Here is a 16,331-nt window from a genome sequence, read left to right as displayed (position 1 = left end):
TATAGGACCAAAAAATGAATTAACACTTAAAACTAAATGAACTGAAATACCCTCATAATTAACACCAGTTTAATGTTTTTGTTAACGGATGACCAAAAATGGTCATGCCACAATAAAACTAGGGATGTTTTAAAAGAAAAAAAAAAAAGAAAAAAAAAAACTAAAAGTGAAATGACACATATAAATTTAAAATTAAAAATGAAATTAATTCCATTTTAATGTATCAAAAGCAAATCACTATATAAAATACTCCGTATTATAATTAAAATTAGTGTACACGAAGTAAACACTATTATTGTGCAATAACTTATTTGTGACAAACTCGATAAAAAGAGTGTTATATAAAAATCATTTTGCATTCACTTGCCCACTTCTTACAAGATTCACGGCTAATATTTTAATGGATCAAAAGCAAATCGCTATATAAAGTATTATGAGTATAATTAAATTAGTTCTGCAAATTGTCTTGTGTATATTCCTTTTGGAAGCTGTTAAACAAGCAACATCAACAGCAAAACCGCATGGTTAGCATCCTAGTATAATGCTAAAAGGATAGTTCCAAACTTCAGTACGTGTCTTTTAAATAAGAGTAATTTTAATTTTTTTTTTAATTTACAGTGTTGAATGCCTGAATGGTAAGAAGTGGACTTACTTGATATATATGTCAATTAATATATTAATTTAGAATTTCATAATTTAGTTTTCAAAATAACGACTTGAACCTGGCATTTTAATCTCCATAGTCCAAATTTCACATAAATAAATGAAATTAAACGCTTTGAATCATCACATAAGTCTTACAATTGTACCATTGATCTTAGGTAGTGGAATAAGTGATCCAAAATACTTTAAATTTTCTGACTTTAACTTGGTTTTATAAATATATATATATATATATATATATATATATATATATATATATATATATATATATATATATAGTAGTTATCAAATATAATAATATCTACAATTGTAATAAGAGCGAATATGCCCTTAACTGGAACAAAAAAATGTCGGTCCTATTGTTTCTTAAAATGAATGGTTCATATTATTTTCATTTTAGTATTTTTTATTGATTTTCCTTATTTACCCTCTATTATATTATTTTCTTCCCTTAAATAACTTAAATTCCGTTAGCATAAACTTTAGTAACGGAATATTCCATTATTATTTTAACTTACACATTAATTTCTATAAGACAAGTCTTAGTTTCGAACCACATTCCAATTAGAGTTGGCATAATTGTTAAACATATACTACGAATATGTTAAAATATATTTAAAATATATATAATATAAAATTTAACATAAACTTTGTTCAAATTAGTCTGACTAAATACATAACATTCAAAGTTAAGCATCAAAGATTATAAATCAAGAATTTTAAAAATCATTTGATTTTTATGCATTTAAAAGAAAAACATATTTAGGTTAAGTTTTTTTTTTTTTTTTTTTGGATTTAATTAATTCTTCTTTTGATTATTTAGATTAGAAAAAAACTTAATATTTGAATTATACTTTTGCATTATTGGTATGATTTAGGTCGTTATGGTATTCATATTTTTTGTATGTATTTTTATAATGGTACAATTATTGTACATCACTTTACAAATATTATACTATTATTTTTTTATCGGACAAAATTGTTCTTACATCTTTGTTAGGCCTACGCGACCTAACTACAAAATTGTTGATCATAAATACAATTACACCTGGACTCTAAAACGGTAGGATCATTTTCTAACGAATGAAAATGCTGACATCCCGCTGGCTCTAATTGAACAAGTTTAGACATCAGAATTTTATCAATGCATGAAAACTTCTAAAGAAATTTGTAAGTTAATTTTTACCATATTATTATAACAATATCAATTGTAACTATATATTTTAAATTATTTATTATATCCTATATTGACAGGAATTGTAACAATTGTCATTGACACACTCTAAAAACAATTTGTCTCAACAACGAATGTAAATTAAAAAAAAAAAAATCAATGATTGCGTTATTCTTGATGAAAAGTATGTATGTCACTTTATTACTATTATTAAACTAAATAAAGTAGTAGCTACAACAAAAAATAATACATATGCATTTAATTAATTTAGAATTAGAGGTCTATAATGCCTTTATTTAAAAAAAAAAAATCTTCATTATAAAAAAATTAAAAATAGATATAATTTCATTAGTTATATTATCTTTATTTTCTACAATTCAAAGATTCATTACCTTCAAATTTATTAATTTATTATATTCACGGCATTGTCCATTGTCTTCTTTTTACATTATCTTGTAATTAAATATCAAAGTTATAATACAAAATACATTATATATATTTATTTACCAAGTATTTTATACAAATATAATAAATATTAATATTTTGTTCAATACTTTCACATGATAACCTACAACACACATCTCACAATGCATGAAACATGTAGGGGAAAACTATCACTACCAAATATCGATTAGAAAATTCAATAAATATTATCTTGCATTTATATATTTTGAATTACCGATTTAAATAAACAAATTCAATTTACATATGCATGAACATCTCCAATATAATATTGGGTTGATATACTTTGAAATACTTATTTAAAAATAATAATTGGACATTATCCCATTCGCGCAAAGCGCGTAAAAAAAACTAGTACTATTATATAAAACATCATTTTGTATATAACTGCATAGAGTATATATGTTATAATCAGAACTCGATCACATTTAGATAGAGCTATGAATTCTCCAAATCAAAGCTAAGGAATATATATGCCATATATATAGAGAGAGAGAGTGTGGTTACTCTCACGCAATTAACTTAAGGAAATAAAACATAACGCAGTAAGCTAGCAATGAGTTTAATTAATTAAGTAGTTTGTCTAGCAGAGGAGCAGTAGCAGTGAAGTTCGTTTACGGTGAGATAGAGTGACGGAAACTGATTCTTCCATAGATGAATAAACCACTGGCACCGGCGAGGGTTGGTGGTGTTAGCTAGGCGAACAGTAAAGGATCAATGATGGATTTCCATTTCTTGTAGTCTAAGGTAGAGCCATCATCAGGCAACGGAAAACCATTCACGAAGAAGAAAGGCGTCCCATAAACACCCTTCACACAACCATACTGTCAAATAACAAACCAATCCAAACATCAAATTCATGCCCCAAAATCATATTGCACTCTGTTAATCTGTAAATACTGTAATCACCGATCGAACATCGATCATCATGTTTAACGTAATTACCTTGAAGGATATTCTTGTCGCGTGATCAGTTTTGGTGTCGGTAAACCCAGATTTCAGTTGAGTGTACGAGGAACCCCCGACTGTTTTAGCTGCAAATTTTGCTACTTTATCTACAACAGACGCTCTCGACAAGTTGAAAGTCGCTTTCCCGTAGAATCCCTCCTGAACATACAGTACACTACAGTTAATTCATTCATGGTACCTTAAATTTATCGAATAGAATCTAATCGGTTTGGTACGGTAGTGTTGATTCTCTCACCTGGTGGTGGAAGAAAGATTCCAGCAACTGAAAAGTGGCTGAAGAATTCAAACCGTTGACCACATGCAACGCTCGGGAACAAACGAATGCATTGTCATGGTAACTGCAACACAACCACACATACTATAAATAAATCACTATAAAGAAGAACCAAATTAAATAAATTTATTAAACCTACGGCAAAGCGAAGGGGTGGACGACGAGGGAGACACGGGAGCCGTAGTTAGAGAGAGCTTGCTTCAGCGGCGGCCACGAGTCTCTGCTGTCGGGACAAACAGGGTCAAAGAATGCTTCAATCACTACGGAATCAACCCCGGCGACTCTTTCCTCGTACCAGAACCCATCCTGCCTTGTCGGAATCGGAACCTGACCGTAACCCGCCGGAACGAACGTCAACACAATAAATCCTAACACCAACCCAAACCCAAAAACCGTCATCATCTTCGGACGCACCTCCATCACCTCGGAATAAACAAAGAAAACAAATGAATCTTTAATTTTACAGATAAAAAGGAAAAGGTGCTGCCTTTAACGTAAAGTAGTCATCTTTAATTATCAATTTCCGCTAAAACAACAAACAAAGCCAAGCTAAGCTAACCACCCCAAAATCACGTGACGATTATGATCGACGATAAGATATATGAACTGAGGCCCGGCCCGGCCCGCACTGGCACTTTCATATTAGTCACTTTAAAAACAACATTACATCCACTTTTGTTGTTGTTTTCTAGCTTTTGTTTGGGGCATAATAATCGAAACACTGAGAATACAGTAGTGTGGAAATACTATACAGAAAGCAAGAGCACTACAGTGACTGTGGGGCCCAAAACCGTAAGCCTGTCAAATATATAGCATCAAATCACCAGCGACCAAACCCACTCGCCATTGCATAAGGTTAAAATAAATCCCCATGAAGATAAGGAACAGATATATCAACATTTTCTAACACAAATCTGGGCATAGTGCAAAGCTGACAGCGCCGATCAAAGCATTTAAATAGGGTATTTATATAACCCAATCTTATTTAACATTCATATCTCACCACCTACTCTGAATCTCTGATCTATTTTATTTTTGGAAACAATCAGTTTGTAACATCAATCTCGTATTATATTTAAGGTAGACTTTCACGAAACTAAATAATATCGTACTCGCATGGTGTTAGGGATATAAAGTTGGATTAGAATTTGATGCTTCACTCAAACAAGGACTGAGTGGATTAGCCACAATATGAATAGTGGGGTTGGTTGACCCACTAGAAATTGGACCAATAGTATAAATGCTTTATATTTTTGTGTTTTTCTTCTACTTTTTAGGGGTAAGTAGAACTAAAAGTACTAATATGATGTATTAAGAAAAATAAAAATTTGGGAAAAATCTTAACCAAGTTGGTCCGATAGCTAGCTTAATAACAAGAAGCTAAGTTTTCAAGTTCGTGCATCGTCCTAGTTTATCTGATCTATTTGTGGTTCTTTTGCTGTGATTAAAGTTATAAGAATGATGGCGTACTTCACCAAAGCGCACCTAATTTACTTTATCGCGCAATTTAGCTAAACTCACAAGACAAACTTCATATACAATGTACTTTCAAATAGCAATAGCGACTCTTTCTATAAATAGTAAATCTGATCTCACTCAAAATTAATATCTCTCAAGACATCGTGATTATGTTTTATATTTCCAAAATTTAAGATTATCGCCAAAGAAATGCACATACTAATAATTTCACAATATACATTGATGTAGACTCATTACATCTAGTCTATTCTAGACCAAAAAGCAGAAGATAATAATTGTTTTGAGGTGGGGTGGGGTGGGGGTTACGTTCTTATCATTTACTAACTATTGGTAATGAGCTTAAGAATGCCTTGGTGGCAGCTAAATAGACCTTTCAAACAGGAAGAAAAGCAAAGGCTGAAAAGCACACCAATTAATTCCCAACAAAGAGCCAAAGATGCCCAGAGACAGACCCCATTTGCAGCCCACAGACCCTTCAATCCCGTAAACCACAAGGCAGACATACTTTAATTCTGCAGTTTTGCACGGAATTGAATTCCACTTACCCCTATAACACTACAAACTCGAACCAATTTAATGTGATTATCGAATATATATATTTTGTAATCAATCATTAAATTAAACATTCGTTAAGGAGGGTTCATCGGTGCCGTGTTTTCTTCCCTGACATTCAAGAAACACGTTACACGCCATCTTCAATTCTTAAAGCTGGAAGGCCATTTTATTGTTGTTCGGAGATAGATGTTTTGATGTTTTTTGTTTTTATCTCTTTCTTTACCTTTCCCAATGCGAATGTAAGGGCCGTTACTCCCCAATAAAAAGCCACGTCACCCTCGCAATACTTAATACCCCACCACCTCATCATCAATCAAACAAACTCCGTTTGGCCGCTTCCTACGTTTCGTACGGGAGGCCTCTAAATCTAATCTCCAATTCCCTGTTCATCCAAACATGTCCTTGTTGCCAGCTATTCATAATTCATAAATCGTCGTATATAAGTCTCCGGTTTAAGAAGTTTAACTCTAATAAAGCCACCATGCGAAAAATGGTGTGAGCTATCTACGGCCGCTATACTCCAAAACGTACTCCGTCCCTACCGCCTTTTCCGCTAGCAAAAATACGGCGGCGCCCGCAGTTTTCTCTGCGTTCGACAAAAACAATGTTGTTCTCCGTGTTTCTCGCCCTCTTTCTGCCATGCGTCGGCATGTCCGTAGTGCTGGTGGTCTACTTCTGCTTGCTCTGGTACGCCGCCACATACAACGCCGGCGGCGGCGGAAACGGCCAGTACGCGGTGAAGAGCACTCAGCAGACGGGTCTCTCCGCCACGCAGCTGGAGAAGCTGCCGAAAATCACCGGGAAGGATTTGGTTCTGGGGAACGATTGCGCTGTTTGCTTGGACAATATCGGGAGCGACGAACCGGCTCGGCTGGTCCCCGGTTGCAACCACGGGTTCCATTTAGAATGCGCCGATACGTGGCTGGCAAAGCACCCGGTTTGCCCGATTTGCAGAACCAAGCTCGGACCGGAGCTCTTCGACCCGCCGGAAACTAACCCCTGCTGAGCTGACGGGTTTCAGTTCCTGTGGGCTGTGGATAAGTTTCAGGTTATGGGTAGTCCTATTTTCTTTATCTTTTATCTTTATTTCCGTTACTAGGAAACAAAAACCAAAAAAAAAAAAAAAAAAAACAGTAAAAGAAAAAAGACAAGAAGATTTCGAGGGAGGAACACATTTTTGCTTGGAATTTTCTTTCTTTCTTGTAAATTTGTTGATTTTAAAAATTCTTTAATAGGCATAGTAGTATATTAAGGTTTTGGATGGCATGCTGCCTGATGCATGCGGGTATGTTCTATAATAATACACTGATAAATGCTCCTGCCAAAAACAAAAAAAAAAAAAAAAAAAAAAAAAAAAAAAAACATAACATAAGGAATTTTTAAGGCATTGATCGATCGGCACATATACTTTTTATATCAAATATAATCAAACTAAATTATACTCAGCATTTGATACTGTGATTGAAAAATTGTATAATTACGAAAGAATGTTATGATTGATTGGTTAATGTATATGGATGGAAGGGACATAAAAAAAAAAAAGTTGTTGATAGAAATTTTTCATTTCAAAATAAGGTGGGGACAAGGCATGATTAAGAATATAAATTATATATATTTGAAAATTATTGTCAATTATTACCATGGGAATTTACCAGTTACAAAGAAAGAGCATTGGGCATGGTAAAGAACGAATATAATGCATGGGCCTTGCTGGAAAATAACTGGCCGTATGCAAAGATCAGATACTTGTGATAGAATGCATGATTTAAAGTTAGGATGATAAATTACATCTATACATTTTCAGATAATTTGCATGATTTTATCACGATTCAAAATTTGGTAAATAATTGTTAGCTCATTGGGTTGGTAAATAATTGTTAGCTAATTGGGTTAATATTTTTACAATTATGAAACTAATTTGGATTCAATTTAAATCACATTGAGAGAGTTTAATTTCATAATAAACAACAACATAAGCAAGTGATTTGAAACATCATTTTTACGGCATATATAGGCTTCGAGTTTGACTTCTTTATTAAGAAAAAGAAAAAGCTGAATTCCAGGACATGCATACAACATGTATACTTTGAAAGCTGGAAAGTGGATGGCAAACTAAAAAGATTTGGTTCCGAGGAACGATTGTGCGTGGTTTGCTTAGAATATATACAACATGGTATTTTTAACAACGTTATTCTTCAACCTTTCACTCAAAATAACCTAAATTAAAGTGTAACCCGCAATTTTACTTTTAAACCCACAATATACAGATGCATTTAAAGTAAGTTGTAAGCCACAATTTAATTATTTAATTATTTAATTATTTAATTATTTAATTATTAAAGCCCATTATGATTGGTATTTAGCCTAGGGATACTAGGGAAGGCTGGGAGTCGGTGGTTGTGCACCCTTATTACAAAAATCATTCTCCGATGTGAAATTTGTAGTCACGAAATACCAAGAATTGAGTCTCACCAGTAACAGAAGGAGCTCTTTGTGTGCAGTGAACAAAAGTCTAGCATGCATCTATTGGTCAATTGATCGATTTATTCCTCCATAAATTGTCGGGTCAGAGTGTGAAGGCACTGGGTGGGCAATTTCATTTTTTGTCACAAGAATCATTCATCAATCTAGCTTGTAGTCGCATTAAATGCCCGTTCACTAACTATCCCAAGTTATTGTTATTTAGCATGGGGTATTACCCTACAAAAATCAAGCCTTTAGACTTACAATTACATTAACAGTTCGCTTACCAACTATCTCAAGTTATTAGTATTCGGCCTAGTGATACTAGAAAAGGTTATAGGCACCCATGGTACCCACCCTTATAAGAGTCAATCCTTCAACTTTACAATTGCACTAATGATTCGTTTTCCTGACTAATTTGGATTTATTTGTTATCATAATTTGAAATAAAACATTATAGTATTTGCGATGAAACACAGCTTGTGAAGATCACCCAAGATTTTATTGCAATTGGCTCTCCAATAAGTAGGGTTGCGGCAAACCAAATAAATTAAAAGATGCTAGATTTTCATGATAGGAAAGGATAGGCCAATATAAATGTACTTAGAAAGTTAGTACTGTTCTCAACATTATTAATGCTCACAAAATAAAGATGCATATGCCGGCCTAAAGATATTTCGAGATTAGTTGAATGTAATAATTAATTAATTAATTAATTAATTAATTAATAATTATTACTTTAATTTGGTGCTTCGTTAACTCTCGTCCTCCCAAGCATAGTAGCAAGCTTAGCTTTTTGACTGAGCTCAGACCATTTCTTTTTCCATATTATTATATTAACGTTTAATTTCGTTCCCTGCTTTCTTGCAAAGTCAAAGAAACTGTAGCGAGGGTAGGGAAAGTGGCTGAGAAAATGTGAAAAATTGGGCATAATCATTTTCAACTTGGTACATACTTAGATTCTATATATGATGACCACATATTATATTGTAACAGATTTAGTAGTACTAAAAAAGATTATATATATATATAATAGTGTTGAAGTTAATATATTAATTACTACACGTTAACAAAATATCAGTTCAAACTCAAATTGAATGTGGTGAAAGATTTTAGAGTCTTAGAGTACTCTTAAAAAAATTAGTATGCTTAGCTTGACCTATTTTTATTTGGAACACCCGATTGACCTACATGACCACTGATCGATCTTGAGGACATGTAGAATTTATTACACTAATAACCTCATTTATGATGAGAATTACCTTTAGACATAAATTTTTGTCTTATTGAAACTATTGCAACGATTAGTGTCGTTGTGTATGACTCATATGTCTAAGAGGACATATGCTTTCACGCTCTTTTGTTTGTATGAATATTGTTGTTTGTTGAGTCAGAATTAAATGTGAATGGACTCTTTGGTCTAAGACACCACGTGAAATGCAAAAGGAAAATTAGCTAGTTTTGGTTCAAAGAACGTAACGCAACATTGATACCAACCAGACATGTTTCTCCTTTAAAAATTAAAAGTATACCTTGGGAAAGAGACTTGTGTTTAGGTATTCATTGTACGGTGTCGTTTGGGCGGTTAACGAACCGAACATAAACGAACGAAGGTTGTTCGTGTTCGTTTGTTAAGAATTTTGGGGTGTTCGTGTTCGTGTTCGTTTGTTAAGGTTTTTGAAAATTCTGTTCGTGTTCGTTTGTTAAGCATTCATTAGTGTTTGTTAACGTTCGCGAACACGTTCACGAACGTGTTCGTTTACGTTAACGAACATGTTCGCGAACGTGTTTGTCAATGTTTGCGAACACGTTCATGAACGTGTTCGTTAATGTTAACAAACATGTTCACAAACATGTTCGTTAACAAACACGTTCACGAACATGTTGGTTTACGTTCATGAGCACGTTCGTAAACCTTTAATAACCAAACACCTGCACATGTTCATGATTACAATTCGTTCGTGAACAAGCAATAATCTACGTTCATGTTCGCGAACATTATTAAACGAACACTAAACGAGCTTGTTCACGAACATTATTAAACGAACACAAACGAGCTTGTTCACGAACATTAATAAATGAACACAAACGAGCTTGTTCACAAACATTATTAAACAAACAGAAACGAATTTGTTCACGATCTCTTAGCAAACGAGCATACAACTGTTCAAGCTCTATTCGTTTATTAACTGAGCTCTAATTTTTGTTTGTTAATGGTTCATTTACTCTAACAAACGAGCATAAACGAACGCTTACCGAACACGAACACGAGTATTTTGCCGAAAGCTCTGTTCGCTAACACCCCTAAGTGTCGTGTTGAGTTTTTTTTTTTTGTTTTTTTTTTTCATGAAAAATAAAAGTTATATCATATGTATTAATACTTTTATTTTTATTTTTACTTCACACAAATAAACATTTTTATTAAAATCAACCAATAAATGTAAATTAAATGTTCAAGACTTATGTAAGACCATCAAATGGGATCGCTTGTAATAGGTCAATAGAAAACATGTCAGACATAGATGACCTACTCTTTTAGCTGGTCAGGGCATCTCTAACCAAGGAGAAAGAGAGATGAGAAATTTGTTGGAGGGAAGAAGAATTTAATCTCCGAATAAAAGACACAAAACGCGACATGCGCCACACATATGTGCAGATGGTGGGGGGCAGGTTGTCCCCAACAATCTGGGCAAATTATGTTGTGTATCCGAATACACCAAGCATGGTGCATACGGATGCAAAAACGACGCCGTTTTTATAAAACGCGCGTCTCCCCTTAAAAAAAAAAAATTAGGTTCGAAACTATAATTCCATAATCCATGAACTATAATTCCATAATTGATGAACTATAATTTCATAATCTAATCTATGAACTAAAATTTTCAGAATGAATGAATTAAAATTCCAGAATCTATGAACTAAAATTTCAGAATCGATGAACTATAATTCCAGAATCGATGAACTATAGTTCCATAATCGATGAACTATAATTCCATAATCCATGAACTAAAATTCCATAATGAATGAACAAAATAATGTTGTTACAAGGAATCGAACCTGAATTTTTTTTTTAAAGGGGAGACGCGCGTTTTTAATAAAACGACGTCGTTTTTGCATCTGTATGCACCATGGTGCATACAGATGCACAGCATAACTATTCAACAATCTGCTATATAGTATTTTTTAAAAAATATTATTATTGTCGATGCCCTTATAACTTTGTAAACCCAATTTATATACAAATTGGCTTAATACAGGTCTAATTATCTTGGGACCTTCAGCCTGAAGGTCCCAAGCTTCAAGTCCCTCAGAGCTCAGGCGTATCAAAAAATTAAAATAAAAAAAATGCAGGTGGAGTTGAAACTATTGACAACCAATTCACTTTTGAAATGGGTTAAACAGGCGAACCCGAGTTTTGAAATTAATATTGATCTTCATCCTCCCTTGAATTGCATAAACATCATTATCCACGGTAACAAAAGCTGCTATGCGTGGCCCAATATCCCTCCCAAGTTCAAGACACTATACAATTCAATCATTATTGTGTGAACCATATTTTGTATATTGTAAAATAATGTACATTTAATACAAAAATAATGTACATTTAGTGTGTTAAAAATATTTATTCAGAGAATGTATTTATTTAAATACTGAAAGTATATTATTTTATATAATATATATTCAGTACACGAATAATATATATTTAGTATATTAAAAATGTACTTTTTGTTTTGATCCACTATTGTGTGTGAACCATAGTCTACACAATAAATTGCCCGATGCAATCTAAACAAAACCAAAAGCTTGGCCCAGCTAGGAATATTCATGCTCCAAACTGGGCCACAAATTAAATTTTACACGGCCCATTCTCACCCCCAATCAATTTTTATGTTGTGAAACCGTATTCACCTTGTAAGGTGGACACAGTTCTATATTCATAATTACTGAACTATATGTTCATAATTATAAAGTTATATATTTATAATTTTTGAACTTCATATTTATAATTATTGAACTTTATATTCACAATTACAGAACTTTATGTTCATAATTAATGAATTATATGTTCATAATTATAAAGCTATATATTCATAATTTTTGAACTTCATATTCATAATTATTGAATCTCTATATATTCATAATTACATAACTCTATGTTCATAATTATAGAACTATATATTCATAATTATGAACAGTTTTGAAATGATGAATACGGTTCCACAGCATAATTTGCCACACCCAAACAACACGTCATTTAAAAGATTAATAGATGTTCATAATCGGCTGCTTATGATGAAACACCAATTGTTATGTCGTGGAACTGAATCCACCTTGTAAAGTGGACACGATTTTATGTTCATAATTACCGAACTCTATGTTCATAATTATAAAACTATATGTTCATAATTTTTGAACTTCATATTCACAATTATTAAACTCTATATTCTCAATTATAGAATTCTATGTTCATAATTACTGAACTTTATATTCATAATTTTTGAATTTCATATTCACAATTATTGAACTTTATATTCACAATTACAGAACTCTATGTTCATAATTATAGAATTCTATATTCATAATTATAAAACTCTATATTCATAATTTTTAAACTTTATACTCATAATTATGACAATTTTGAAACTGTGTCTACCTTATAAGGTGGAACATACATGATTCCACAGCATAATTTGCCGATGACCCATCTCATCTAAGGTTGCATGTGTATGACAAACCTTTTAAGAGCGTCCGTCTTCTACTTGCATTCGATATTGTCAAGGTGCATTGGTTTCGGTCCTTGTAGTTCATATATAAAAATGTTATAGTCTAATAGATTAGAATGTTCACTTATCATCCTCCCGACGGGCTCACCCACATCCTGGATCGCGATGCGAATGGCGTAGCTACGAGACGTGTTATTTAGTTCCCTTGGGGCCTTGGCCCCTTCCCTCTACCAAAAAAAAAGAATGTTCACTTAAGACTAGTGACTCAATTTACCTATTTATAGGCATAAACACGTTTTTGAAGTCCATGATATATATGACCGATAATATAGTCATATAGATCGATGAAATCGAAAAACTCAGTTATCCAAAAGAAGAAAACTTTGATTAGGCAATAGGCAGCTAATTATGGAGTGAGACAGGTGTCATGGCACAAGAACTATTGCGAGTGAAATCCGCAGTTGGTGGGACCTGGGTTGGTAGAACTACTTGGGAACAGCATGTAATTTTAAGGTGAGAAGCAAAGTTTGAGGATACAAAGAGAGACAAGTGTCCTATGAATAATTGATGGTCGTTCGGCCTTTAACGACAGCACGGGTCTCTCGACCTCGAATCTCTCTCTCTCTCTCTCTATCATCAAAACTCAGAAGTGAAGTTTTAACAGAAAAAGGAAGCAACCCGCCGGACGTCGGATAGATTCAATTCCCACTACATCTTCCACCCTTCACGTGGCGCACTTACGCACAATCTTGACTAGCTTGTCCCATGAGTCAACTGTCCGAGGTACAACTGACATTATTATAGAAGACAAAAGGTAGACTTATAACATATGTAACAAGACAAGAGGCGCTAGGTGTATGGTCCATAACGAATAGACTAGGTTGCCATGACTAAATTAAGGCGTGCGAGACGAATGTACACCTACGTGTAACATCTACATTCGAGGTCTTATATTTATACTTTGAATATTATTCATGGACTCCTTTCTTACCCTATAATTTTTCAAACTTATCTCATCAATTCTTCCATTTTGAGTTATGATTGATATCACCCCTACTCTAACCTGCCCCTTCTTATGCTGGAACTGAAAGTAGTGAAGACACTGAAGGGCATGTTTAGTATGAGGCGGCGGCAGGAGGAGGAAGGGGCGGCGGATGAAGGCAAAGTGGCGGTGACGGTGGCTTCACCCGCCGCCGCCAAATATGAGTCTCTTCTTGCTTCCAAGTATCCTTATAACTTTCTCCTATTCCCTACTGGAACTAAGGTAGCTTTTTAACCTAAGATTCTATATTATATTCCACCATTAAATCGCTCCATATTGAAGTGAGTGTTAGTTGTATGCAGGTTAAAGTTTCTGAGCTTGAAAACAAAGTTATAGGCATTTATTTTTCGGCTAACTGGCACCCACCATGTATAAAGTTTACGCAAGTGTTGTCGGATGTGTACGCTAAACTTAAGAGCAGAAATGCTGGGTTTGAGGTGGTGTTCGTGTCGTCCGATGAAGATGTTCATGCTTTTGACGCATACCGAGCGTCCATGCCGTGGCCTGCGATTCAGTTTTCTGATCTGGAGAGGAGGAAAGAGCTAAACCGGAGGTTCGGGATTGAAGGTATTCCCGCCCTGATTCTAATACAACCTAATAACCATGAAAATGATGCAGTTGTGCATAACGGAGTTGAGGTCATATACCGCCATGGAATGGAAGCTTTTCCGTTCACCAAAGAGAGGTTGGAGGAGTTGCACAAGGAAGAGAAGGAGAAGCATGAAAAGCAGACGTTGAAAGATTTGTTAACACATCGTGACAGAGATTTTGTTTTGGGCCACTCCATACTGCAAGAACAAGTAAGTGTTAATTGGGCCGGATTTAGAGGGTGTTCGGTAAATAATTATTAACTTATTGAGTTAGTTGTTTTGATTAGTTGATAGCATCATAGCATGGTTGAAAAAATTGGGGGAGCGCCTAGCGGGGATTAATCAACCCCTAATCGCTTGTGTATTTTTTGTTTTTTAAAAATTTATTTATTTATTTTAAACTTGATAATTATAAATTATTTAATACTTTAATAGTTACTACGAAAATATTATATATTAGGCTAAAAAACATAACAATTTAGGGTTATTTCATTCAAAACAATTTCATTTTTTGAGTGAAATAATTCATTTTAGAAAGTAGGGAACAATAGTTAATCGATTAATTAGGTGACTTAATCGTTGCCTAGACTTAGTCGGGCCGCCTAGACCAGGTGATACGCTAGTTGGTCTGGCAGCCCTTACGGCATAGGCCGGATTTTTATAACACTGGTTGATAGTATTAACTGATTGTAAAAAAATGTTTGGTAAATTAGTTATTAGCTCATAGATGATTACATACAAAATGACTTCTCTTGTTTAACCTGAATGAGTAATTAAAAGCTTGATTTTTCTAAATTTATATGCAGGTGCCTGTTGATTCATTAACTGGTAAAACGGTGGGGCTATATTTCTCAGCAAAGTGGTGCCACCCGGAACAGAAATTCACGCCAAAGCTAATATCAGTGTACCAAAAGATTAAGCAGGAGACCGAAAACAATGGTGGCGGCGCCTGCGGCGGTTTTGAGGTGGTGTTTGTGTCGAGCGACCGTGACCACAAGACATTCGACGCGTACTTCGGGACAATGCCATGGCTAGCACTTCCATTTAATGACCCGACAAACAAGGACTTAACAAAGTACTTCGACATTACAGAGATTCCCAGCCTGGTGATTCTGGGACCGGACGGCAAAACCGTGACAAAACTAGGGAGGAAACTGATAAACTTGTATGAAGAAAAGGCGTATCCGTTTACGCGAGGCAGGGTGGAGTTGCTGGAGAAGAAGATGGATGAAGAAGCGAAAAGTCTGCCGGAATCTGAGTTTCATGTGGGGCACCGGCACGAGCTGAGTTTGGTGTCGGAAGGGAACGGCGGCGGAGCTTTCATCTGTTGTGACTGTGATGAACAGGGGTACGGCTGGGCTTACTTGTGCCTCCGGTGTGGCTATGAAGTGCACCCTAAATGTGTGAAAACTATCATGGAATCAAATAAGAGTTAATTGGCTTGCCTGGTTTTAGCAATTCTGATCTACAGATCATGAAGTTCCTGTTTAAAGTGATCGATGATAATAGAATAAAGAAGCAAAAACTTGTCATTTCCTAAAGATTTTGTTGAGAGTAGAAGTGAAAATACTTTGTGAATTCTGAAACAGATCGACTAAAAGCATACTAGAGATAAACCAGCTTAGGTTGTCGTGGTCTGCTTACTTGAACCCAGAAGTCAAGTCAACAACTAACTTAGATGGGTTTTGCATATTTTCCATTCATTTCATTATTGAATCTGAGCAATAGGATGCAGTGGAGAGAAGAATAGAATGAATCTTGATTTACAGTAAAAAAGGAAAGATGCTTTAATTAGCAGCTGATGTGAAATTTTACTACTTTTAGCCCACAACCAACAAATAAAATCTCAAGTCATCAACCACACAACAAAACCCAAACCAAAAGCATTTATCCCACGTTGCACCATCACGGCATCACCTCCACATTCCTTTCGTGA

The 16,331-nt window shown here is 34.4% G+C and overlaps 3 protein-coding genes across 5 annotated transcripts; 2 read left to right on the top strand and 1 right to left on the bottom strand.

Annotated features, from left to right (window-relative positions):
• Nucleotides 1-728: 728 nt before the first annotated feature.
• LOC109170243 lies at nt 729-4,048 on the bottom strand. 2 transcript variants are annotated; one of them, XM_019319270.1, is made up of 7 exons: nt 3,682-4,048; nt 3,504-3,606; nt 3,245-3,406; nt 2,995-3,123; nt 2,943-2,953; nt 2,822-2,887; nt 729-861 (listed from the first exon to the last, which is right to left on the bottom strand). In XM_019319270.1, the coding sequence occupies exons 1-4, from the start codon at nt 3,960-3,962 to the stop codon at nt 2,995-2,997; spliced, it is 675 nt and encodes a 224-aa protein (XP_019174815.1). In that variant the 5' UTR covers nt 3,963-4,048; the 3' UTR covers nt 729-861; nt 2,822-2,887; nt 2,943-2,953. The 2 variants fall into 2 exon arrangements, with proteins under 2 accessions (XP_019174815.1, XP_019174814.1); XM_019319269.1 differs by having other exon boundaries at nt 2,822-3,123; nt 3,682-4,047.
• A 1,931-nt stretch (nt 4,049-5,979) lies between these two features.
• LOC109170244 (E3 ubiquitin-protein ligase ATL23-like) lies at nt 5,980-6,800 on the top strand. The gene has a single exon (XM_019319271.1). The coding sequence runs from the start codon at nt 6,181-6,183 to the stop codon at nt 6,580-6,582; it is 402 nt and encodes a 133-aa protein (XP_019174816.1). The 5' UTR covers nt 5,980-6,180; the 3' UTR covers nt 6,583-6,800.
• Nucleotides 6,801-13,784: 6,984 nt separating this feature from the next.
• LOC109170241 (probable nucleoredoxin 2) lies at nt 13,785-15,974 on the top strand. Of its 2 annotated transcripts, none has more exons than XM_019319265.1 (3): nt 13,785-14,027; nt 14,108-14,605; nt 15,202-15,974. In XM_019319265.1, the coding sequence occupies exons 1-3, from the start codon at nt 13,839-13,841 to the stop codon at nt 15,829-15,831; spliced, it is 1,317 nt and encodes a 438-aa protein (XP_019174810.1). In that variant the 5' UTR covers nt 13,785-13,838; the 3' UTR covers nt 15,832-15,974. The 2 variants fall into 2 exon arrangements, with proteins under 2 accessions (XP_019174810.1, XP_019174811.1); XM_019319266.1 differs by having other exon boundaries at nt 13,943-14,027; nt 14,098-14,605.
• The last annotated feature ends 357 nt before the right edge of the window (nt 15,975-16,331 follow it).

This window comes from Ipomoea nil, unplaced genomic scaffold, assembly GCF_001879475.1.
Source record: "Ipomoea nil cultivar Tokyo-kokei standard unplaced genomic scaffold, Asagao_1.1 scaffold3321, whole genome shotgun sequence".
Taxonomy (NCBI): domain Eukaryota; kingdom Viridiplantae; phylum Streptophyta; class Magnoliopsida; order Solanales; family Convolvulaceae; genus Ipomoea; species Ipomoea nil.
Note: the sequence above shows the minus strand (reverse complement) of the source record. Positions and strands in the feature narration are given on the sequence as shown.